At 47.2% G+C, this 24,801-nt stretch overlaps 1 protein-coding gene across 3 annotated transcripts in view; it reads left to right on the top strand.

Moving 5' to 3' along the window:
* The window catches only part of DOT1L (DOT1 like histone lysine methyltransferase), a 604,393-nt gene that overhangs the window by 58,711 nt on the left and 520,881 nt on the right, over positions 1–24,801 (top strand). For all 3 annotated transcript variants that reach the window (XM_033954025.1, XM_033954026.1, XM_033954024.1), the window contains exon 2: positions 7,851–7,894. In XM_033954025.1, coding sequence (XP_033809916.1) covers positions 7,851–7,894 — 44 coding nt within the window. The remainder of the gene's footprint in view (positions 1–7,850; positions 7,895–24,801) is intronic.

The following is a 24,801-nucleotide window of genomic DNA, read 5'->3' as shown; positions in this document are numbered from 1 at the left end:
TGTTGCATGGAGCTAGTACTGTTTTCATGGTTCCAGTATACTCCTATTTATATTGCGAAACTTGATTTTTCCTAGGGGAATTTCTTTCTTCTTACAGATCCTACAGTTCTCATCCTGCCATTCCCTGCCCTTCTGCACTTCATTCTGAGGGGATCTTTACTTCTTCCAATGACTCTTCAGGCTTTCTCATGAGGGAGAAGATGCTATAATGTCAGGTCAGGGGGCTGTGAACATTTTTCAGGATGCTTGCAACTTTGCATCCTCCTCAGGTTTCCGGTTCATTCTTGGAGTCTCTATGTTTTGTGTTTCCCTTTTAAGTGTTACTGGTCCTCAGGGCAGTTCTTGTAGTTCTTCGGGAACTAAGGGACGTTGTTCCACTTACTGCATGGTGCCCAAGACGGGGGCATTGGGCAGGCTGGATCCCATTCTGCTGAATTAGTTTCTCAGGGTTACACATTTCTGCAGAAAAACTGGGAGAATATTTACATTTTCACTATGGACTCCGAATCTGCACTAGGTTTGCTTGCCTCTCTTGGAGCAGCGCTTTCGGTTTTGGCACATGCCATTTCACCTACCCAAGGCTTCACGAACATTTTAGAAAATGTGGGCAGTGGTACCGTTTTGGCTTACCAGGCGATTCACCTAATTTCTTCTTGACTGACTGCTTGATTCGGACGTCTTCCAGTTGGACCATTTGACTGACACGAAAAGGGTGGTTTCTTTTCCTCAGTTCTTTGGATGTGAATCTTCGAATTTGCACAGCGCTCTTTGCTCCTGTACTATTTATAGGTAAATCGGGGAGATGTTTTTATTCATAGGAGAGAATGTGTTTCTTCCCAGAAACTAGGGCGATGGGTCACAGTCTCAGGTTTGCATTCTTCGGTCACCGTGACCAAGAGTATGGGATTCTGTACAGGTTTTAGGATCCATATTGCTGACTCCACTGGGAACTTCGGCTTGCTTTCTCATTATAACGCTACAGCAGTCACTTTTGTTCCGGTGGTTCCTGGTATCTCAGGGCTCCAATTATTTGGTAGGCTCCTCAAGCATCACTCTGTATATTCAGTGGCTCGGCGAGATTTCTCTTTTCAAAGGCGTGCCTCGGTCTTTGCTGCACTAGCTCATGGCCACCAATAATCCTGGGCTGTCGGGTTGGGGGGCTCGGTGTCTTCCATCCTCAGCTCCAGGAGTCTGGTCTTAAGAGGCGACTCAGTACTCGTTCATTCTTCTACTCTGGAGCATGGTCAGGCTACCGTTTCTGGAGCTTCAGACCATTCTTCCGGAATGACGCTGAAGGTCTTTTCAGTCAGTATTATGATGGGGGTATTTCTCTACAGCCTGGGCAGTAGGTGATGTACTCAGTTGGCGGGTAAAGTTGTGGTTCTATTTCAATGAGTGGACCCTCATCTTCCTTTTCTGTTGGTAGATCATTTTATGGGTCAGGAAAAGAGTTTGGATAGACTTTCTCTCTGCGAAATCTGTGCATGGCCCATTTATTGTATGTTACAGTGTACAGTGCTGTGTACGCTCTAGAACGTATAAAGGTTAGTACTAGTGAAATCTTCTACTTCCTGGATATTGAGAATTTTGACTCAGGCGTTCCAGCTCTTTTTATGGAAGTGAGATCTCCTGGAACTAGACCTCATGGCCTCGTCTCAAAATTCTAAGCTTCCTAGCTTCTTCGGCGGGCACAGGGATTGGGAGTCAGAGGGGGTAGCAGCGTGGCTTCTTTCTCGCCTCTGGTTTCTCTTTTTAAGTGTTTTCCCCTGGCTGATGATGGCTTGGATTTGCCATCGCAAGCTCGCTTTCAGGGCACAGTATTTGTAGAATCTCTGGAATGGCTGCGCCATCCTTGCTATGCGGATCTGATGAGTCTTTCGACAGCCGGACTGTTGAGTTTCCTGGTATCTCTGGATTTGCTCACCTAGGGTCCGATCAACATGGATATTCGTACTACTTTGGTATTGCGACCTTGCTTTTGAAAAGTCATGGCTGACGTGTAAAGGTTATGCGAAGCAAGTTGTTTCTTCTCTTATCCAGGCGATACAGACGTCTTCACCTGTGGCTTCTGCTTCCTTTTGGAGGTTTTTCCTTTCTTAGGTACTTCTCAACATTTGCACCCTTCCAGAGTTCTTTTTTGGCACAAGTGTATTGCCAAGGGCTTAGCGTTCAATTCCCTTCAGCTTCAAGTGCCATTCTTAGCTTGTTACAAGGACTAGGTATATTGCTCTTCGATTACTTCTCAGCTTCATATAGTTCAGTTCCCAAATGTACAACACTTAGAAAGCCCTGTCCGGAGTACAGTCTTAAGGTACTTCTTCGCAGTTTACCGAAGGCCTCATTTCATCCTCGTCTTTTGAGACTCTAAAGGGCTGTGCCGTTGAACACGGGGTTTCTTGTGGCCATGGCTTCAGCTCGGCAGTTTTCTGAGTTGCAGGCCTTGTTTGGCTGGGATTCCTATTTCTGATTTACAAAATCTGGGATGTCAGTTTGGACAGTACCACAATTTCTTTCTAAGGAGGTGTCATCCTTTCTTTTATGACACTCACTTTTCCTTGCTTCTTCCTGAGAGGAGAAATGGGGAGACGTGCTTTTATTCACTGCATTTTTTTGAAAGTGCGTAGTGTTCTCCGCGAGCTAGGTTTCTAACGACTTTTAGTTGTTTAGATCACCTTTTTGTATTCTTCACAGGACGCCTCAAACGTATGGCGGTATCCAAAGCCTCCATCGCTCGATGGGTCCAGGAGGACATTCTTTACGCTTGCTTGATGGCAGGGAAGCGGTTGGTGAAAGAACTTCATGACCATTCCGCCAGAACGATGGCTACTTCTTGGACTCGGTCCAGAGGTTTTTTTTTCCTTGGAGGAGTTTTGTCTCGTGGCTACTTGGTCTTCCGAGAGTGCTTTCTCTCAGCATTACTGGTTGGATGTGGGGGCGCATGCGGTAGATGTGTTTAGTGCTTTTTGGTTGTTGCGGAGGCGGCGTTTGCTTCCCACCCAGATTGAGGATTGCTTTGCTACATCTCATTGGTCTCTGGATTCATCTGCTGCTGTTGCTAAGGAAGGAAAATTATGTTCTTACCTGTTAATTTTCTTTCCTTTAGACCAGGGGTGTCCAATGTCAGTCCTCGAGGGCCGCAGTCCAGTCGGATTTTCAGGATTTCCCCAGTGAATATACATGAGGTCTATTTGCATGCACTGCTTTCATTGTATGCTAATAGATCTCATGCATATTCATTGGGGAAATCCTGAAAACCCGACTGGATTGCGGCCCTCGAGGACCGACATTGGAAACCCCTGCTTTAGACGCAGCAGATGAATCCAGAGCCCCACCTTTTCTGGATATTGTCTGTTGTTTTTTTTTTTTCTTTTCCAACTTTCGAAGTTTGTTATTATTGATGGTTGTATTCTATATTATTGCCTTTTGAGATTTGTTATGGGAAAGAAGTTTTTTACATGCTATGCCTATTGATGGTTATGGATGCTTGGGCAAGGAGCTATACTGGAGATACAGGAGGAGTGCCAGCCAATAGGACCACCTGTTAATCAGTTTCTCTATCTCCGCCTGCTGATAGATGTGTGCTATCCCATTGGTCTCTGGATTCATCTGCTGCATCTAAAGGAAAGAAAATTAACAGGTAAGAACATAATTTTTCCTTCTGTCGAAGAATTTTCGAACTTGCCTTAGGTTTCTCATAACTGCAAATGATTTTTTTAGTGTTTTATTGATTTGTGGCTGCATGGTACAGTGTCTGTCTATCAGCACTCCCAGGAGTTTTAAAGTGGGTTGAATGGGGTATGAGATAGAGTTTATGACTAGGTTTGTTATGGTTGTGGTTTTCCTGTTTTCTAGTAGAATGAAGTTTGTTTTGTCTGGGTTTAGTTTTAGTTTGTGTTCTTTCATCTTTGTTGCTATTATTTTGAGTGTTCTGTGTATTGTGTCTGCCATGGAGGGTATTTGTTGGTCAAAAGGAAGGAAGATGATAATGTTGTCTGCATAGCTGTAAGAGGTTAAGTCTAGTTTATCTAGGTCAGCGGTCTCAAACACACGGCCTGCGGGCCGCATGTGGCTCTCCAGGTTTTATTTGTGGCCCGCGGTCTGGAGGCGATCATTCTCTTCCTTTTGGAGCAGCAGCCGGCTCGTTCGTTCAAAGCCGCGGGTTGGCGGCTCCTTGCGCTATCCACTCCTGCATCGGAAGCCTCTCTGATGTCACAACATCAGAGAGGCTTCAGACGCAGGCACGGATCTCGCAAGGAGCCGCCACCCGCGGCTTTGAATGAACGAGCCGGCCAGACACGCTGCTGCTCCAGTGGTGTACCAAGGGAGAGGGCGGTCCACTGTTCTCCCTAGAGTGCAGCTCGTCTAGAGCAGTGGTGTCCAACCTGCTTCCCTTCCCTTCTCACTGCTGCCATCGGGGATCAGGCCGGCACCGTGTTCTTTGATCTCCCTGCTTCTCTTCCCTGCGGGGCCGACCAACTCTCGCGGCCCGACGTCAGTTCTGTCGAGAGGACGTTCTGGCTAGCCAATCGCTGCCTGGCTTCCCGGAACGTCCTTTCCGACGTTAGAATTGACGTCAGGCAGCGAGAGTTGGTTGGCCCCGTGCAGAAGAGAAGCAGGGAGATCTCGGCCTGTTCCCGATAGTGGCAGCAGCCTATTCCGTGGCGGCGGTGGCATGGGGGAGGGCAGGAAGGAAGAAAGAAAGAAAGAAGGTGGGGTGGGGACAGGGAGCCAGAAAAAAAAGCAAAAATGGGGCAAGGAGGAAGGAAGGAAGAAAGAAAGAAGGAGGGGGGACAGGGAACCAGAAACAAAGCAAAAAATGGGGCACAGAATCGGAGAAAGACAGACATAGAGAAAGAAAGAAAAAGTTGGGGGAGGGAATGAGGTCTGGAGGAGAGGAAGCATACAGGAGGCTGAAAGAAGGGAAGAAGTATTGGATGCACAGTCAGAAGAATAAAGTGCAACCAGAGACTGATGAAATTACCAAACAAAGGTAGGAAAATGATTTTATTTTCAATTTAGTGATTGAAATGTGCCAGTTTTGAGAAAGAAAAGATATTGAACTTTAAATGTGAGTGCTGCAGAAAAAAATAAAGTACTTGGAGGCCGCAGAAAAAATAGTTAATGTCTTATTAAAGAAACTAATTTTTTAGCCCGTTACATTAACGGGTGCTAGAATAGATGTGTAGACTTAGGCATTTATTTCTCTCTTTCTGTATGTGTGTCTTTCTTTCTCCCTGCCCCCCTTTCTTTCTGTCTTTTCTTTCTGTCTCTCCTCCCTGTCCAGCAGTAGCCCTTCTCCCTTCCTTTTACCTCCCCTCTGTCCAGCAGTACCCCTTCCCTGCTCCCCCCTGTCCATCAGTAGCCCTTCTCCCTTCTTTTTACCTACCAATATTCCCATTTCCCCTTTTACCTTTCCTATTTCCACCTTTTTCACCCCATCCAGAGTACCTGTTGCATTGTTGGTGTTCCAATGTCTCCTCTTCCTTGGGTCTGGGCCGACTATTGTGGGCCAGGATTGCTAGGGGTGCCCTGTGGGACAGGCAGGGGCAAGGGTCAGCAGAGTTGGGGGAGTGTGTAGGGCCTCTGCCGGGTCGCGGGGAGCTGGTGTCTGCTCCCATTCCCTCTTCCACAGCCGCCACCACCAACATGCGAAACGCAGCGTTTTCTTTTTTTGTGCAGCGCGCAGGCGTCGCATCGCGCGGTGGTGACGTCCAGGCCTCGCACTGCCACGTCTTTCTTGGGCCACGACGGAGAGGGCAGGGGGTGCTAGCGGCCGGCAGCCGCCGCTCTGCACCGCGTTTCGCCTGAAGCTGCCACTGCCTCCTCCCGGCAGCTGCCGCTCGGCACTGCCTTGCCGCGGCTTTGGCCGGTAGGGCCGTATTGTGAGGTGGAGAGCAGGGAAGGGCGCGCATGCGCACTTGTCTTGCCACATCCCGACAGAAAAGGGATCAGGGAACACGCGAGGCAAGTGCGCATGCGCGGCTAGCATTTTATTATTTAAGATGACAATTTTGCATGAGGTAAAACTCTTTATAGTTTATATATCTTTCCTTTTAACTGTTAAAGGAAAGTTTTATAAACTATAAAGAGTTTTACCTCATGCAAAATTGTCATTTCTTTAATAAGACATTAACAATTTTTTCTGCGGCCCTCCAAGTACCTACAAATCCAAAATGTGACCCTGCAAAGGGTTTGAGTTTGAGACCACTGATCTAGGTGGAAGCTGAGGGAGGCTGAGGTGGAAGCTGAGGTTGAATAGCGTGGGTGACAGAGGTGATCCTTGGGGTGCTCCGCATGGGTTGAACCATGGTTCAGATTTTTCATTGTTTGTTTTGATTCTGTAGGTTCTGGATTGTAGAAATCCTTTAAACCATGATAGTACCTTGCCGGTGATTCCTATCGAGTCTAGTATTTGTAGAAGGATGTCATGGTCCACCAGATCAAAAGCTGCGGAGAGATCTAGTTGAATAATCAGCATTTTTTTGCCTGTGGAGAGGTGTGGTCTAGCGGTGTCCATGAGAGAACTTAGGAGGGTCATTGGTTCTGAATCCGGACTGTGTAGGGTGGAGTAAGTTGAGGTTTTCTAGGTATGCGGTTAGGGCTTTAGCTACGAGGCCTTCTATTAGCTTGACATAGAGCGGTATTGAGGTTATGGGTCTGTAGTTGGACAGTTGGTCTATTGCTCCTTTGGGGTCTTTTAGAATTGGGGTGGTGATGATTGTGGTGGATTTATTTTTTTTTTTTCCTGCAACTCTCTTTATGTCAGTGGTCTCAAACTCAAACCCTTTGCAGGGCCACATTTTGGATTTGTAGGTACTTGGAGGGCCTCAGAAAAAATAGTTAATGTCTTATTAAAGAAATGACAATTTTACATGAGGTAAAATTCTTTATAGTTATAAATCTTTCCTTTTGGCTAAGTCTTAATAATAATATTGTAATTTATAGCTAAAGAGACATATGATCAAAAAACTGTTTTATTTTACTTTTGTAATTATGATAAACATACTGAGGGCCTCAAAATAGTACCTGGCGGGCTGCATGTGGCCTGTGGGCCACGAATTTGAGACCACTGCCTTATGTTGATTATGCCATTAGAATCTTCAAGTTCCCTGTCACCATCTGATGCAGGGGTGTCAAAGTCCCTCCTTGAGGGCCGCAATCCAGTCTGGTTTTCAGGATTTCCACAATGAATATGCATGAGATCTAGTTGCATGCACTGCTTTCATTGTATGCTAATAGATCGCATGCATATTTATTGGGGAAATCCTGAAAAACCGACTGGGTTGTGGCCCTCAAGGAGGGACTTTGACACCCCTGATCTGACGGTAAGGGTACATAACCCATAAATTTGGACTGGTTTAGTAGGATTTGAGGAGAGAAAGTTAACAGATAAGAACATATATTTCACCTTTTTTATGTGTTCTTTGATTTTTCAAGTATTTATGGGAGATGTTTTAATTTGAATTGTTTGGTTACCCTGAAAACAGACCTATTTTCAGTCTTACTCCATTTTATGAAGCCTTTTCCAACTGATGTACCAAGTAATGTTTTTCCAGTTGTTCCTTATAGCAATATTTCCCAAGTCAGTCCTGAAGTACCTCCTTGCTAGTCAGGTTTTCAGGATATCCACAATGAATATGTACGAAAGAAATTTACATACAGTGGAGGCAGTATATGCAAATCAAGTTCATACATATTCATTTTAGATATCCTGAAAACCTGACTGGCAAGGGGGTACTCCAGGACTGACTTAAGAAACAATGGCTTATAGTACCAGAGTATTATGCTGTATGATCTGTTGGTAATGAGCAGATGACGGTGATCATGATACTATTTTTTCTCTCTTTCAGGACAAACACCATGATGCTGCTCATGAAATTATTGAAACAATTCGGTGAGATCATCAAAATGATATAAACCATTTACTGTATTTGCTTTGCTCATCTTGCTTACAAGTACAGATTAGAAATATAGAGAATGTCAGCAAAAAAGAATTAGTCAACCCAGTCTGTGAGAAGTTTGCTCAACTTATGTATCTCTTGGGTAGAGAAAAGGAATATTAGGAATTAGTATGGCAGAGAGGGATTCTTTGGGATGGGAAAGGAATTAGTATGGCAGAGAGGGATTCTTTGGGATGAGAAAGGAAGAAAGGTGATCTTAGCATAGGGAGAAAGGGAGATCTTTATAATAACAGATAAAAGAACATAGATTGAAGAAAGAAGTGGGAAGAATATAAACACAAAAGGAGGGAAGCTCTTAAAGGTTGATGGTTATGATGGGTATGGTGATGGAGTCCTAGAGGATGGTAGGATGATTAAGAATCCAAGATGGGGAGGGGATTAGTGAGTGGAGGGGGGAGTTGGGATAAGGTAGAGAGTGGTGGGATGGTGAAGAATCCAGGATGGGGTGAAGACTGAAAAGTGCTCCTGCTGTTACTTGTATTTACATCCCTACCTCCATACTGTTCGCTCATTTCTTTTTCTCATCTCTTCATCCCATTCTGCTTGCTCACTTCTTATTTACACAAGAGCATAAGATTAACCATACTGGGTAAGACCAAAGGTCCATCTAGCCCAATATCCTGTTTCCACAGAGGCCAGTTCAGGTCACAGGTACATGGGAAAAATCCAAATAGCAGCAACATTCCATGGCTTCCCCCATGTTTATCTCAATAGCAGACTATGGATTTTCCTTCAGGAGCTTGTCCAAACCTTTTATAAATCCATTTACATTAACCACTGTTACCACATCCTCTAACAATAAGCTCCAGAGCTCAACTATTCTGTGAGTGAAAAACTATTTCTTCCTATTGGTTTAAAAAGTATTTCCAGTGCAATAGGTGAGACATTCTAGACAAGTGGATAGTGTCCCCATGGCCACATGCCATCTGCAGAAGGAATCCTGTCCGGATTTTTATCTGTGCTTCTGTACTTCACTGAGCTCCCAAGCTCCACCTACAGTTTATCCCTTCTGTACGCTTGCCTGCAGGTGTGTGTTCATTCTACTCTCTACATTTTATTAAGTGTTTTTAGTCCTTTTTTCTTTGGAATTCTTGTGCTCGGTGTGTTTCTTTCATTTTGCTTGCATTGATAACGCACAGACTTCTGTCTGTAGCTGACTGGCCAATCCCAGTAGCTACCTGTTAGCCAGCTCACCTACTGTAAGCAAGGGTCGAGTACAGGCTGTTAGGCGCCCTTAGGATGCTCGGTGTCTTACAGGGTGCCGGCTGCATCTTCTCACCTCCCGCCTGTCCCGATGCTTGTCCGTCAGTCCGCAGGGGTGGAGATGCATTCAGGCATGGGGTCTAATTGGCAGCCCGAAGATCAGCTTTGCCGAGCCATTCCCAGCATGAGGCAGTGATTCTCTAATCCAGGCTGCAGTACAGATCCACAAACAGGTCACAGTGAATTTAGGCTGTTACAGTTTGTGAGATGGATCGGGGGAGGTCTGAAAAGTGGGGCTTTTCATGGTTTCTGCATGTCCCCCTGTGTTCCCCCACTGAAAAATCCTAAAATTGCCATTTTTTAAACTTTGCTAAGTGTGGTAAATATCGCAATTTTGGCGCAAATTGCACAGGGGCAACCATCTTGGATTTTTAGCAATTCTTTTTTTTTTTCCAAAAGCTCCTTTCTTCTCCTAAACTTAAATTTATACCTCAAATCTTGTTGGGATGTAGTCCTTAGGCTCTTCTAATGTGATTTATTGCCAGGATTGCGCAAATTAGGCACTTCCTAACAGAGACATTCTTAAAAGATTTGAAGTTTTTTGGTTAAACCTTTCATTGGGTTCCCTGAAGCAGATATCAAAATATGGGCCATATTGGAACTCTGATTTTGTCAAACTAAGTATAAAGAGTTCTTTCATATTTTTCCACATTTATTTATGTTTTGGAGATTTTGCTATGATGATGATGATAATAACTTTATTTTTATACACCGCACTACCACAAACAATTCAGAACGGTTTACAGAGGAAGAAACTGTATACAGACAGCGATATTACATAAAACTTAAATTACATTAGCATGTTAAGAGTAATCAAATTTATCTGGAAGTGTTTTAAAAATACTTCAAGGCAGAAATGGAATCATAGAAATTTATCAAAGAGAGTAGTTTTGATTGACTTCCTAAAAGTTTGGTAAGAAAGTGCGTTTGAAATAAAGTTGGTTAAACATTTATTCCATTTGCCTGCTTGGAATGATAATGTTCTATCAAGGAATCTCTTGTAGATACAGTCCTTCAAGGATGGAAAAGTGAACAAGTAAGCACTATGGGGGTAATAATAAAAAAAAAAACACGTCTAAAAAGTGTCCTAAATGGCTACTTGGACGATCAAAAAGCCTGATCGTCCAAGTACCCATAATCAAAGCTGGTTTTTAGACGTATCTAAAAACAGCTTAGGCCTTTCCCTTGCCACTAAACGCACAGAGAGAAAAGAGGTGTGTTTAGAGGAGGGGAAAGGGCGGGCAGTGGGCGGGAGGTGGGCCGGGTTGGGCCCATGTGCCTCAGGCCCCGCCCCCAGGAGGGGCCTAAGGCTCCCGGGCCTATTCTGATTGGCCCAGGTGCCTTAGGCCCCACCTGTGGGCAGGCCTTTGGGACTGCTGGGCCAATCCGGCCCTATTCTGCTGGTGGCTGCCTGCCGGACAGGTGGGTTTGGCTCCCGTCTGTCCGGCTAACTTTAAAAAGGTACGGGGAAGGGGGGTGGGGGTGGGGGGGTCGTGGGGTCAGCCGGGGGGTCACGGATCGGCTGGGGGGGGGAGATTGGGGGTTGGGGGGGGGCGATCGTTGGGGGGGGAGGGGGGTTCCGTCGAGGGCAGGAGGGCCTGGGATTCGTCCTGCCCGTATTGTAGTGGGGGGTGGGGGTAGGGGGGTCGCCGGAGCCAGGAGGGTTTGGGCTCCCTCCTGGCCCAATCATGTAGCGGCGGGGGGGGTTGCCGGGGCCAGGAGGGCTTGGGCTCCCTCCTGGCCCAAGCCAGTCGCGGGGGGGGCCCTGGGGCCAGGAGAGCTTGGGCTTTCTCCTGGCCCGATATTAATCGGTGGGGCAAGAGGGCTTGGGCTCCCTCTTGCCCCGATGTCGGGGGGGGGGGGGGTCACGGTTTGACATGGCAGGAGGGCTTGGGCAACCTCATGCCTGGATGGTTGTGGGGGGGGGGATTCTGTAACCGGTGTTGTTTTTGACAGACACCGGTTACAGAATCCAGCTTTTAGGCGAAGGACTGGCTCCTCCTTCGCTTAAAAGCCCTTCTGTTGGACGTTTGGGGCTTAGGTGTTTTTTGTTTCATTATGGCTGAAAAGTGTAGACGTGGTGTGGGTGTAGTGGTGATTGGACATTTAGGCAGAGGAAGGCGATAATCAAAACAAGGATGTTTGGTTTGGTTATGGACACTTTCCCTGCTTCTGCGTTGAACGTTTAAGGACTTAGGCCAAAAGGTGACTTAGACGCTTTTTTTGATTATGCCCCTCCACATGTACAAGTTGTACCTGGAAATTCGAAATGATGAGACAGATTGGGGATGAACCTGTTATGGTTTTGAAGCAAAGGCAAGCAAACTTAAAAATGACCCTTGCTTCCAAAGGCAGCCAATGTAGTTTTTTGTAATACGAGCTTACATGATCCGATTTTTTGAGACCGTAAATGAGACGGACTTCAGCATTCTGAACGATTCTCAGTTGTTTGATGGTTTTCTTAAAAGATCCCAAGTATATGATATTGTAATAATCTAAGATACTTAAGATGAAAGATTAAACCAGCAATCGAAAAGAGAAGAAATCAAAATAATGTTTAATTGTATGAAGTTTCCATAAAGTGAAGAAACATTGTGTTCAATGATTATACCTTGAGCCTAAGGGGTCCTTTAATCAAGTCGCGCTAGCAGGGTTAGCGCATCGGACATTTCATCATGCGCTAACCTCTGCGGCAAGCAAAAAAACTAACGCTGGTCAATGGAGGTGTTAGCGACTAGCGCGGCAGACGGTTTAATGCGCGGTATTTTGCGTGTTAAACCCCTACCGCACCTTGATAAAAGGACCCCTAAATTTATTTATTTGTTTATTCATTCATTAAATTTTCTATACAGTTCTCCCAGGGGAGTTCAGAATGGTTTACATGAATTTTATTTAGGTACTCATGCATTATCCCAGGACAAGCAGGCAGGTATTCTCACTAGTGGGTGACGTCATCCAACGGAGCCCCGATGTGGACATCTCACAAGCATACTTGCTTGCAGAAACTTTTAGAAGTTTCGAGTTGCCCTCACCGCGCATGCGCGAGTGCCTTCCCGCCCGATGCACCGGGCGTGTCTCCTCAGTTCTTTCTCTTCCGTGGAGCTGAGAAGTTTGCCTTTGAAACTCTCTGCGCGAAGTTCCTTTTTTGTGCCTTCTCTGCCCGCGAGTTTGGGTTTTTTGTGCTCATTCCTGTTGGCTCACGTTACGTTTTGTTGTTTTATTTAAAAAAAAATTTTCGTTCGATCGTTCGACGGGGCAGGTCGTGTGGCCGTGGCCCCGCAGCTTCGACCTTGCGGCAGAGCTTTTTCAGCCTATGTCCCGGCCTGTTACCGGTTTTAAAAAGTGTGAAGTGCCAGCGCGCGATTTCGTTGATGGACCCGCATCGACGCTGTCTTCAGTGTCTCAACACCTTCCGAAATCGTGCCGGCCTTGCTCCACACTCACAGCACGTGCGTTTAAGCGTCGCTGTATTTTGTGGGAGTCGCTGTTTGGCTTGGAGGCGTCCCGGTGTTGCCCTCTTTCCAGAGCACCACGCCTTCGACTTCCGATTCTACATCTTCGGCCTCGAGTCTGCTCAAGCCTGCCTCGTTCGTGCCGGCTTCGACCTCGACGCAGGCTGCGGTGCCTTCCGATGTCTCTTCAGGTCAGATAGCACAGCCTCCTATCCCTCCAATGGTGCTTAAGGTGCCCAAGGCCTCCAAATCCAAGCCCCCTGGTGGCCGAATGACCAACGTCCGTGCAGGAGGTCCCATTTCTGATGTGGATCCCTCTTTGCTGGTGTCGTTTCACGCCTTGATGGAGAATAATAATAATAACTTTATTCTTGTATATCGCATTACCATGGAAGTTCTATGCGGTTAACAGAAGAAGAGACTGTACATTTACAGCGATGTTACAATTTCGTTAATATTAAATTTACATTTTGGATGATACATATTCGGTCAAGTTACCTTTACATTTTTGACAGTAACTATCCTGTGAAGTTATTTTGGCAGCTAGGTTATATGTTCAGAGCTGTTACAATTTCTATACAATTGCTATAGTTAGATACAGCAGCGTTAACAGGTAGCAGTGTTGCATGAGGCGGTAAGGGTCAAGGGGGGGAGGTCAGGAGAGAAGGGAGGAGGAGGGAGGGTTTTGGTTAGTTTCCGGAATGTTTGATAGTGGGGGGAATTGGAGATGAGGGTAGAGAGGCATTTGTTCCATTTGCCCGCTTGGAATGCTAGAGATCGGTCAAGGAATTTTTTTGTAGAGGCAGCCCTTCAGGGAGGGAAAGGAGAATAGGAAGGTGTTTCGGGTGCGAGAGGGGCGTGCAATTTCAAGGTGTTCAGATAGGTAGATTGGTGAAGAGCCTGCTAAGGTTTTGAAGCAGAGGCAAGCGAATTTAAAGGTGATTCTTGCCTCCACCGGCAGCCAGTGGAGTTTAGCATAATAGGGGCTAACGTGGTCGTATTTTTTGAGGCCGAAGATGAGGCGGACGGCGGCATTTTGTACTATTCTTAGGCGTTTGATGGTGTTTTTGTAGGCTCCTAGGTATATGATATTACAGTAGTCCAATATGCTTAAGATTAATGATTGGACTAGTAAGCGGAAGGAGAGGTGATCGAAGTGGTGTTTGATAGTGCGAAGTTTCCAGAGGGTACAGAAGCATTTTTTGACCTGGGCATTGGTATGGTCTTCGAAAGTTAAGCATCTATCTAGGATGACTCCGAGTATTTTTATGGAGGGGTTGATAGGATAATCTAGGCCGTTCAGTTTTATGGAGGTGTTTGATATTTTATGGGTAGGGCTTGCGAAGAAGATTTTATTTTTTTCAGTGTTCAATTTTAATTTAAATTGTGAGGTCCATTGTTCTAATTTGGTGAGGATGGAGGATGCGAGTTGTTCCATCTGTAGGGTGAATGAAGTTAGGGGGATGATGGTGATGTCATCAGCATAAATGAATGATTTAAGGTTAAGGTCAGCTAGTGTCCGTGCTAGAGGTGCCAAGTAGATGTTAAAGAGTGAGGGGGATAGTGGGGAGCATTGTGGGACTCTACAGGAATTACGCCATTGATGGGAGAAGGTTCCATTGCTGTGGACTTGATAGGTACGGCTAGTTAGGAAGCTTGAGAACCAGTGTAGTACCTGGCCGGAAATGCCGATGGAGTCAAGGCAGCGGAGCATGATATCATGGTCGACTAGGTCAAAAGCGCTGCTTAGGTCGAATTGGAGTACTAGGGTGCTTTTGCCCAGGGAAAATAATTGGAGGAGGTAGTTAGTTAGAGCAGCTAGGACCGTTTCCGTGCTGTGGTTTGTCGAGCGATTTGTCGAGCTCTTTACCAAAATTGGGCCGACACTTCTCTCCCAGATCCAGCCTGGGCACGCGGAAGCCTCCCGCGAGGTCGAGCCACCTCCGGTGCCTCCTCGGCGCACACTCTCGCTGCTGGGAGCAGAGTCTCGGCGAGTGTTGGGTCTGGCTCCGGGACATGTCTCGCAAGGAGCAGAGTCTTTGCCCATGCCACCTTTGGAGCCGATACCCTCGATCCATGGCTTGCCTGGTCTGGACCCTTCCTCTGCGATGCCGGGTCTCGAACCTTGGGGAGCGCCTTGGGGGGCCTCGTCTCAGCCTCTGATGCTTCGATCCACGGCCTCCAGTCCCATCTACTCGGTGGCTGCCTCGTCTGGGTGTCGCTTGCCTCGTCGCTCGAGGCCTGCTTCTCGACACAGCTCCGGACGTCGATTGAGGCACTCCTCGAGGCATTCATCGAGACACGCCTCGCCTCGTCGGAAGCAACCTTTCCGGGAGTTTTCTACGGAATACTCGCCCCCCTCCTCCCATGCCGGAACTTGAAGACTGCGGGGGTTCATTCTCTCCGTGCCGGTCCTCGGCATCGGCGGACTAGGCCGCCTCATCGTCTTCGAGCCCGCCTCGAGGGCCGGCTCTGGCGGACCAGTTGTCGTTCTTGTCCTTCCTGAGGCAGATGGCGGTGGATCTGGATATCACCCTGGATTCGGGTTCCAAGTTCTCGAAGGAGTATCTGGAGACGATGCATCTTCCTCAACCTCTGGCCGAGTCTCTACGCCTGCCTCTACACAAGCTTCTGGACCAGACTTTCATGAGATGCTTCGAGACCCCGTACTCCATTCCGGCGGTCCCGGGGAAGTTGGATACTCGATACCGCACGGTGCACCATAAGGGCTTTGACGGGGCACAGCTCTCGCACCAGTCTCTCTTGGTTGAATCCTCTCTGAAGCGGTCTCATCCCTCCCAGGTCTATGCTTCCACTCCTCCTGGCCGGGAGGGCAAAACCATGGACAGATTTGGCAGGCGCATCTACCAGAACTCGATGATGGCTTCTCGAGTCCTCAACTACAGCTTTCATTTTGCAACCTACTTTGAGTTTTTTCTCTTCATTCTTCAAAAGTTTTTACCCTATCTGGACTCTCAGGCTCGCTTCGAGTACTCGGAGGTGCTGGAATCATTGTTCCAACTCCGCCTGCAGATGATGCAATCGTCTTACGACGCTTTTGAGCTCTCGGCCAGAGCAGCGGCCTGTTCGGTGGCTATGAGACACTTGACGTGGCTTCGCACCATTGATATGGACCTGAATCTCCAGGACAGGCTGGCGAACGTTCCCTGTGCGGGAGCGGACCTTTTCAACGAGTCCATCGAGGCGGCAACGGAGAAGCTATACAAGCATGAAAAATCTCTTCAGTCTATTCTCCACTGGAAGCCCAAGCCTGCCATCTCTCATCCGTCTCGTCCTCCTATGATTTATCAACGGCGCTACCCGCCGAAGCAGGCCCCCGCCATTCGGCCGCCAGTGAAGAGGCAGCATCAGCAGAAGCCCCAACAAAAGCCTCAACCTTCTGCTGTCCCCAAGGCTCCCCAGCCTTTTTGACTGTCTCGTAGGGAGCATAACTTCCATCGTTCTGCCCTCCCCGCTTTTGCCCATCGGAGGTTGTCTCCATCATTTTTACCATCGATGGACAACTAATTACCTCCGACCTCTGGGTCCTTTCCATCGTAAGAGAGGGATACTCTCTTCAGTTCCATCATGTTTCTCCGGAACATCCTCCAAGAGAATATCCTTCCAACTTAACCCAGACCGCCCTTCTTCTTCAGGAAGCTCAGGCTTTGCTCCGGCTTCGTGCCGTCGAGCCGGTCCCTGTGGACCAACAGAACAGGGGTTTTTACTCCTGGTACTTCCTTGTTCCGAAGAAGACGGGCGACCTGCGTCCTATTTTGGACCTCAGGGTGCTCAACAAGTTCCTGGTTAGGGAGAAATTTCGCATGTTGACCCTGGCTTCTCTCCCCTCCTCGAGCAGAACGACTGGTTATGCTCCCTGGATCTCAAGGTGGCCTACACTCATATTCCCATCCATCTGGCCTCCTGTCAATACCTCAGATTTCGGGTGGGACACCTTCATCTTCAGTACAGAGTGCTTCCTTTCGGCCTTGCTTCGTCTCCCAGAGTCTTCACCAAGTGCCTGGTTGTGGTGGCCGCAGCACTCAGGAATCATGGTCTGCAGGTGTTTCCCTACCTCGACGACTGGCTCATCAAGGATTCCACCTCTCAGGGGGCCGTCCGGGCCACTCAGAGGATAATCTGGTTTCTACAGAGTCTGGGATTCGAGATCAACTTTCCTAAATCCCATCTTCAACCTTCACAGACTCTCCCCTTCATCGGAGCTGTTCTGGATACTATTCAACTCAGAACGTTCCTTCCTCCTCAGCGCCTGGCGGCTCTTCATCTTTGTCACTCAGTCTCTTCTCACCCATCTATCTCGGCGAGACACATGATGGTGTTCCTGGGCCACATGGCCTCTACGGTTCACGTGACTCCTTTTGCCAGACTTCACCTGCGGATTCCTCAGTGGACCCTAACTTCTCAATGGTCGCAGATCTCCGATCCTCTGACTCATCACATTCAGGTCACTCCTGCTCTGCTGCAGTCGCTTCGCTGGTGGATGCTCTCTTCCAATCTTTCCAGAGGTTTGCTGTTTCACATGCCTACCCATCAGAAGGTCCTCACGACCGACTCCTTGACCTATGCTTGGCGGGCTCATCTGGACGGGCTCCGCACCCAGGGCTATTGGACGAGTGCGGATCGTCTGTGCCATATCAATCTCCTGGAACTCAGGGCGATTTTCCATGCTTTCACTGCTTTTCAGCATCTATTTCACGACATGGTGGTCATCATTCGTACGGACAATCAGGTCGCCATGTATTATGTCAACAAGCAGGGAGGCACGGGATCGGCCTCCCTCTGTCAGGAAGCTCTGAAAGTTTTGGATTGGGTGATTCGCCACAACGCCTTCCTCAAAGCTGTCTACATTCAGGGGGCGGACAATGCCTTGGCGAACAACTTGAGTCGTCTACTACAGCCTCACGAGTGGACTCTCCATTCCATGCCCCTTCATCAAATCTTCTCCCTGTGGGGAACGCCTCAGATAGACCTCTTTGCAGCTCCCTACAACTTCAAACTGCCTCAGTTCTGCTCCAGGATCTACACTCCTCATCGTCTCGAGGCAGATGCTTTTCTTCTGGACTGGGGGAATCTCTTTCTGTATGCGTTTTCTCCGTTTCCTCTCATTCAAAAGACTCTGGTCAAGCTCAAGTCCGACCAGGCCACCATAATTCTGATTGCTCGGTGGCCCAGGCAACCTTGGTACTCCCTTCTTCTGCAACTCAGCAGCAGGGAGCCCTTCCTTCTACCAGTGTTTCCGTCTCTGCTTACACAGCATCAGGGATCTCTGCTTTATCCCAACCTGCAGTCGCTACACCTGACAGCTTGGTTCCTCTCAGCGTAACTTCCCTTCAGTTTTCACCAGCTGTGCGGGATGTTTTGGAAGCTTCAAGGAAGCCTGCTACTAGACAATGCTATTCCCAGAAATGGACTAGATTCTCTACTTGGTATTTTTCTCAGCACAAGGAGCCTCAACATGCCTCCTTGTCCTCTGTTTTGGACTATCTTTTGCATCTGTCTCAATCTGGCCTCAGGTCTACATCGATCAGAGTCCATCTTAGTGCAATTGCTGCTTTCCACCAGCCTCTTCAAGGGAAACCTCTTTCTGCACATCCTGTGGTTTCCAGATTCATGAAAGAACTTTTCCACGTCAATCCGCCTCCAGTGGTTTGGGACCTCAATGTCGTTCTTTCTCAACTTATGAAGCCTCCATTTGAACCTCTTAACAAGGCTTCTCTGAAATTCCTCACTTGGAAAGTGGTGCTTCTCATTGGCCTCACTTCTGCCCGTCGAGTGAGTGAACTTCAAGCATTGGTTGCGGATCCGCCCTTCACAGTGTTTCATTACCGTAACAGTTGTTATCCAGGGACAGCAGGCAGATATTCTCACAACCCACCCTCCTCCCCTGGTCGGCTTCTTAGCTAGGTATCTGAACTGAGGTTCCTCACAGGAAACGCGCGCCCTAACTCGGGCGGGAAGGCATTCACGCATGCGCAGTGCAGCACTCGGAAGCTCTTACAAAGATCTTCAAGCAAGTCTGCTTTCGAGGCTGTCCGCTGCGAGGCTCCGTCGGTGACGTCACCCACTGTTGAGAATATCTGCCTGCTGTCCCTGGATAACAACTGTTAGGGTAAATAACTGTGCTTTATGAAAAATTCAACCATTATGTTGCTGTTATACTTTGGCTTAAAGCCCAAAAGGTATATTGAGATTCACAAGTCATTATGGTCGAATCAAGCTGATCCCAAACCATCTGTTATAAGGTCTCCAGGTCTCCTCAAAGGTGTATAGATGCTTGTGTTGAATGGTAGTAAGTTGTTCATCAGGTATATTTGGTTCAGTCTGTTTTCTATATGATCCAGCTGAAGCAGTACACTAGCCTTCCATCCCTGTGTTGTTGTCATTTGAGCTGCTGACATGACGTAATGAATTAAGAATGCTCTATGATCTTCTGCCCCAGAAGCCATCCAGTCTAACAAGCAAACATCCACCTCTTTGGTAAAGAGTAGGCCCAACTTTTGAGTGAAATAATAACAATAACAATAATTTTCTCATCCTCAATGCAGCAAGTTGGTCCGTTGGATAAAGGCAACAGCTGTCTTTAATTCAAGCACTTTCTGAAACAGCAATTGATGCTTTTTAGGGCTGTTTAGGTCCTGCATATTAAAGCCCTCCAATTCCTATAAGCCCCAAATATCTCCTTCATCCTTTCGGTGAAACTTACCCCCCTCCCCCCGAATGTTAGCTAGCCTGCCACTAAAAGATGCAGGCCAGAATACGAAGTGACTGCACCTGCTGTTTAAATATCAACCCTTAAAATGTCACATTCATTTCCCCCCACCCCTACCTTTAATGGCCTAACTCCTATAAAATATTCCACTCTGCATTTTCACAAATACAAACTCTAAGCATTCATATCCTCTTAATATTAGACATTCAAGTCAAACCCACTTTAAGAAGAAAAATCAAATTTAGCAAGGAACAACATCCATCTCTTCATGTTGCTGATGAATTATTAGCATCCAATTGAGTGGGATTATGTTTTAATCTTTACTGGTCATTCTGATCCTCTGCCAATAAGGTTGAGATGATGGGACTCCAGGCAACCTTCGGATGTTTGTGCTTTCCTCCATTTGAGGTAGAATTCCTAAATCTCTCATCCTGTGGGGTGTGCCTTTGTGTAGCTGTAGGGTGGAGGTTGGGATCTGAGACTTTTTCCTCCTCATTTTTCATTTTATTGGTTACTTTGCTTCTCTGGGCACTTGTTGTAGTGCCCCTGTATTAGTGTTTGTGCCATACATATGTACCTGTTTTGGTTTTGATGACAAATGTGTTTAACGGTCAAAACAGCAGTCAGGGAGGCCAAACTTCGAGTGGAAGAAACTCTAGCAAAGAACATTAAGAAAGGGGACAAATCCTTCTTCAGGTATATTAATGACAGGCAGAAGAACACAAATGGGATAGTACGCCTTAGAACAGCAGACGGGATTTATGTGGAAACAGATTCCGAAAAAGCCAAACTACTGAACGATTACTTCTGCTCAGTCTTTACCTGCGAGGCACCTGGACACGGGCCACAGCTGGAAGCAAAGCCAAGCAAGGAAGACCCATTTCAGAATTTCAGGTTCTCACCAGCTGATGTTTACAGCGAACTGTCAAGACTCAAGGTGAGCAAAGCCATGGGACCAGACAAATTGCACCCACGAGTGCTCAGGGAGCTGTGCGATGTCCTGGCGGAACCGTTAACCATGCTCTTCAATCTCTCCCTAAATACGGGGAGAGTCCCCCTGGACTGGAAAACAGCTAACGTCGTTCCTCTGCACAAAAAGGGTTGCAGAGCGGAGGCTGCGAATTACAGACCAGTGAGTCTCACATCAATAGTGTGTAAACTCATGGAAACATTACTTAAATGTAAATTAGATACGATTTTGGATGAGGGGAATCTAAGGGATCCTAGTCAACATGGATTCACTAGGGGTAGGTCATGCCAATCCAATCTTATCAGCTTCTTTGATTGGGTAACAGGAAAGCTAGACTCGGGAGAGTCTCTGGACATAGTGTACTTGGATTTCAGTAAGGCTTTCGACAGCGTCCCACACCGTAGACTTTTAAACAAGATGAAATCGATGGGGTTAGGTGAGACACTAATTGCATGGGTCAATGATTGGCTGAGTGGAAGACGTCAGAGGGTGGTGGTCAACGGCACCCTCTCTGAGACATCGGAGGTGACCAGCGGAGTGCCACAGGGCTCGGTCCTGGGTCCACTCCTTTTTAACATATTCATAAGGGACTTGACCCAAGGGCTTCAGGGTAAAGTAACTCTTTTCGCTGATGACGCCAAACTATGTAATATAGTAAGTGAAAGCAATCTGCAGGATAGTATGACGCAGGATCTGCTTACGTTGGAAAACTGGTCCTCGACATGGCAGCTGGGCTTCAACGCTAAGAAATGTAAGGTTATGCATCTCGGTAGCAGAAATCCATGCAAACCTTACACCTTAAATGGAGAAACACTAGCTAGGACTTCAGAAGAAAGAGACTTGGGAGTAATCATCAGTGCAGACATGAAGGCTGCCAAACAAGTAGAGAAGGCCTCATCCAAAGCAAGGCAACTTATGGGATGTATCAACAGAAGCTTCGTTAGCCGCAAATCTGAAGTCATAATGCCACTGTACAGAACCATGGTGAGACCTCATCTGGAGTACTGTGTGCAATTCTGGAGGCCACATTACCGTAAAGACGTGCTTAGAGTTGAGTCGGTTCAGCGGATGGCCACTAGGATGATCTCGGGGCTCAAGGGTCTCTCGTACGAAGAAAGACTAAACAAATTGCAGCTCTACACTCTAGAGGAGCGCAGGGAGAGGGGGGACATGATTGAGACATTTAAATACATCACGGGACGTGTCGAGGTGGAAGAAGACATCTTCTTTCTCAAGGGACCCTCGGTCACAAGGGGGCATCCGTTCAAACTCAGAGGAGGGAAATTCGATAGTGACATAAGGAAGTATTTCTTCACAGAAAGGGTCATAGATCACTGGAACAAGCTTCCAGAGCAGGTGATCAAGGCCCACCAGCGTTATTGACTTTAAGAATAAATGGGATGCCCTAGTAGGATCCTTACGAGGGTCGAGTTAAGGAACTAGGTCATTAGTACTCAGACTTAATGGGGTGGGTCAGTAGAGTGGGCAGACTTGATGGGCTATAGCCCTTTTCTGCCGTCATGTTTCTATGTTTCTATGTAGTTATTTTAAACTGTAGCTGAGCCAGTTCCTCATAAGGAATGCATTGCATAGTCTCCGGGAGCCCCTGCATTTGGTAATTCCTCTGTAAGGCTTGATTTTCCATGTCCTCCAGCCTTAACTGTAGATTTTCAGCACTCTGCTCAGCTCTAACCCAGTTCAGCCCTGAATCTAGCTTTGTTGCACAATCATCAACCTGAATTCATTTTGAGACCTGGGTTCCCAACTCTTCGATGTCTGCTCTCAACACTGCCAGCCACATATTCAGCTCTTTTTTTTTTTTCATTCCTTCCATGTCTTGTTATAGCTCCTGAAACCATTCCCAAAGGTCAGATTTCCTCACCATTTGTTCTGGCTTCTGTACGCTGTTCCCTTCCAGCTTGCACTCTGGGGATGTTCCTTGCTTGTGTGCACCAACTTGGCTGTCTCGTCGTATTCCTTCTCTGGCCCCGTGAAACTAAAACTTAGCTGTTCTAGTGCCATAGGTGAGACATTCTAGACCAGGGATCTCAAAGTCCCTCCTTGAGGGCCGCAATCCAGTTGGGTTAGGATTTCCCCAATGAATATGCATTGAAAGCAGTGCAAGAGAAAGAACAAACAGGGGAAAACAAAACCACAGACTCAAATACAAAGAAACCAGAATGGAATTGTCCAGATCAAAATTTAAAATTTAAAGTTTGTATTCCTAGCGCTGTAGTGACACCTAGTGGACCAATATACACACCCCTGAGGCAGGCCTTCACCTGGGGGCCGAAACATGGACCATTTCGGGTCATCGGCTGGATCCTTTCAATAAGGACATCACGCTCACAGGACTTTTATACATGTGTTTTTATTCATGTGTTTCTTTATTAATTTGAGTTTATGGAAATAAAAGATTGTTTGTCCCAAGGTTGACATGTTCTATCCCACTCCCCACTTGTTCTCTCTTTGTTGGATTTTACGTGGGGTTTCTGTTCCCTGTACTTTGTTCTCTATTTGTACTTATCAGAGCAGACTTGGTTTCATTGGGGAGTTCCTGTGCCTTTCCTATTTCTTTTTTTCCCTATTCTAGTGTATTTCAACTGCTTTGGGATGAACTGAGGAGCAGGTGCACAGAGCAGAGATAGTGGAGGCGGAGCTGGAAAAAGTAGATGGTGTTTTCTACACCACTGTTCTTCAACTGGCGGACCGGTGCCAGTCTGCAGAAAATTCCTGCTGGTCCGCGCAGGGCTGGCGAGATCGGATTGGGGCCTTCAGCAGCATCTGGGCTGCAACGGCGATGAGCGGCATCGGTGGCCCCCCCCTGCGACACAATTCAAGTTCGGCAACGGGCCTCCTCCCCCCGGCATCAATAGTACTTCAGATCGGCAACATGGTGCTTAACCCAAAGCTTCCCTCTGACTCAGCTTCCTGTTTCCGCCCAGGCAGTTCGAGTCAGAGGGAAGCTTTGGACTGAGCACCGCGTTGCTGATCTGAAGGGCTGTTGATGCCGGGGGAGAGAAGGAGGCCCGTTGCTGATCTTGAGTATCATTGCGGGGAGGGGGGAGGTGGGGGTGCGTTGCCGATCTTGTTGCCAAAATCAGAAAGAAAGTGAGAGGAAGGGAGAGAGATGGGCCTGTGGTGGATGGAGAGATTGAAAGAAGGGGGCAGATGATGGAAGTGGGGAGAAGGGTGAGAGAGAAGAGGGCAGATGATGGAAGTGGGGAGAAGGGGCAGATGATGGAAGTGGGGGGAAAGAGAGAGAAGGGGCAGATGATGGAAGTGGGGGGGAGAAGAGAGAAGGGGCAGATGATGGAAGTGGGGGGAAGAGAGAGAAGAGGCAGATGATGGAAGTGGGGAGAAGGGGGAAGGGAAGAGGGCAGATGATGGAAGTGGGGAGAAGGGAGAGCAAATGCTGAATGGAAGTGGAGAAAGAGAATACATACTGGATGGAAGGAGGGATAAAGAAAAAAGACATATGCTGGATGGGGGAAGAAGATAGAGTTAGTGAGATAGTGGAGGGGTGAAGTAAAGGGGTGGCATGATGTGGGTAGACAGTGAAAAGAGGGAAACTGAGGACTGCATAGTAAGAAAGAATTTAATTTAGATGGAGGCAGAAAATAAAGAAAGAAGACCAGAGAAGGAAAGGGAAGAGAGAGATGCCAGAGAATGGAGAATGAGACAGAGATATCAGATCTGAACAGAGGAAATGAGAAGAGAGAGATGCTAAAAACCACAGGGGGGGGGGGAGGGAAAGAGAGATGAAAGGAGAAAGATGCCAGACCATGAGGGAACAGAGGGAAGATGATGGATGCCAGACCAAAGGGGGGGAGGTCTAGAGGAGAGATGGCAGGAGGGAGAAAGACAGTTTCTGGAAGGGGCAGACAGTGGATGGAACGGGCAGATGCTGAATTGAAGAGACAGGGCAGATGCTGGAAGGAAAAGAGTGAAAAGAAGATCAAAGCAGAAACCAGAGATAACAAAAGGTAGAAAAAAATCATTTTATTTCTATTTTGTCATTAGAATAATATCAGATTTGAAATATATATCCTGCTAGAGACATAACTGGGGACTGCAAAGCCCAGGCAGTGCTTCTTTAGCTTCCAGCTGGCTTAGGGCTCACTCGGACCAGGGGGTACTCCTCTAACACTATTCCTGTCATATGTGACTGCAGTATTCTGTTAGCATGATATTTCTGTGTAGCATTCTGTAATAATTTGGCTTGTTCAGTTTTCTTGATAGTAGAGGGGATATATGTGAAGGGGAGGGGAGACAGGAGTTTTGTTGGTTCTTGCTCTGTATATTTGTATTTATAAAATGACAATTGTACAGAATATTGTTTCTTTTTATACTTTAATAAAATACGTTCAATATAAAATCATAACTGAGGCTTGTGTGGATGGGATCAGATGGTTTGCGGGGACT

Source organism: Geotrypetes seraphini, chromosome 8 (assembly GCF_902459505.1).
Source record: "Geotrypetes seraphini chromosome 8, aGeoSer1.1, whole genome shotgun sequence".
Taxonomy (NCBI): domain Eukaryota; kingdom Metazoa; phylum Chordata; class Amphibia; order Gymnophiona; family Dermophiidae; genus Geotrypetes; species Geotrypetes seraphini.
This window is presented reverse-complemented; position numbering and strand designations above follow the sequence as displayed.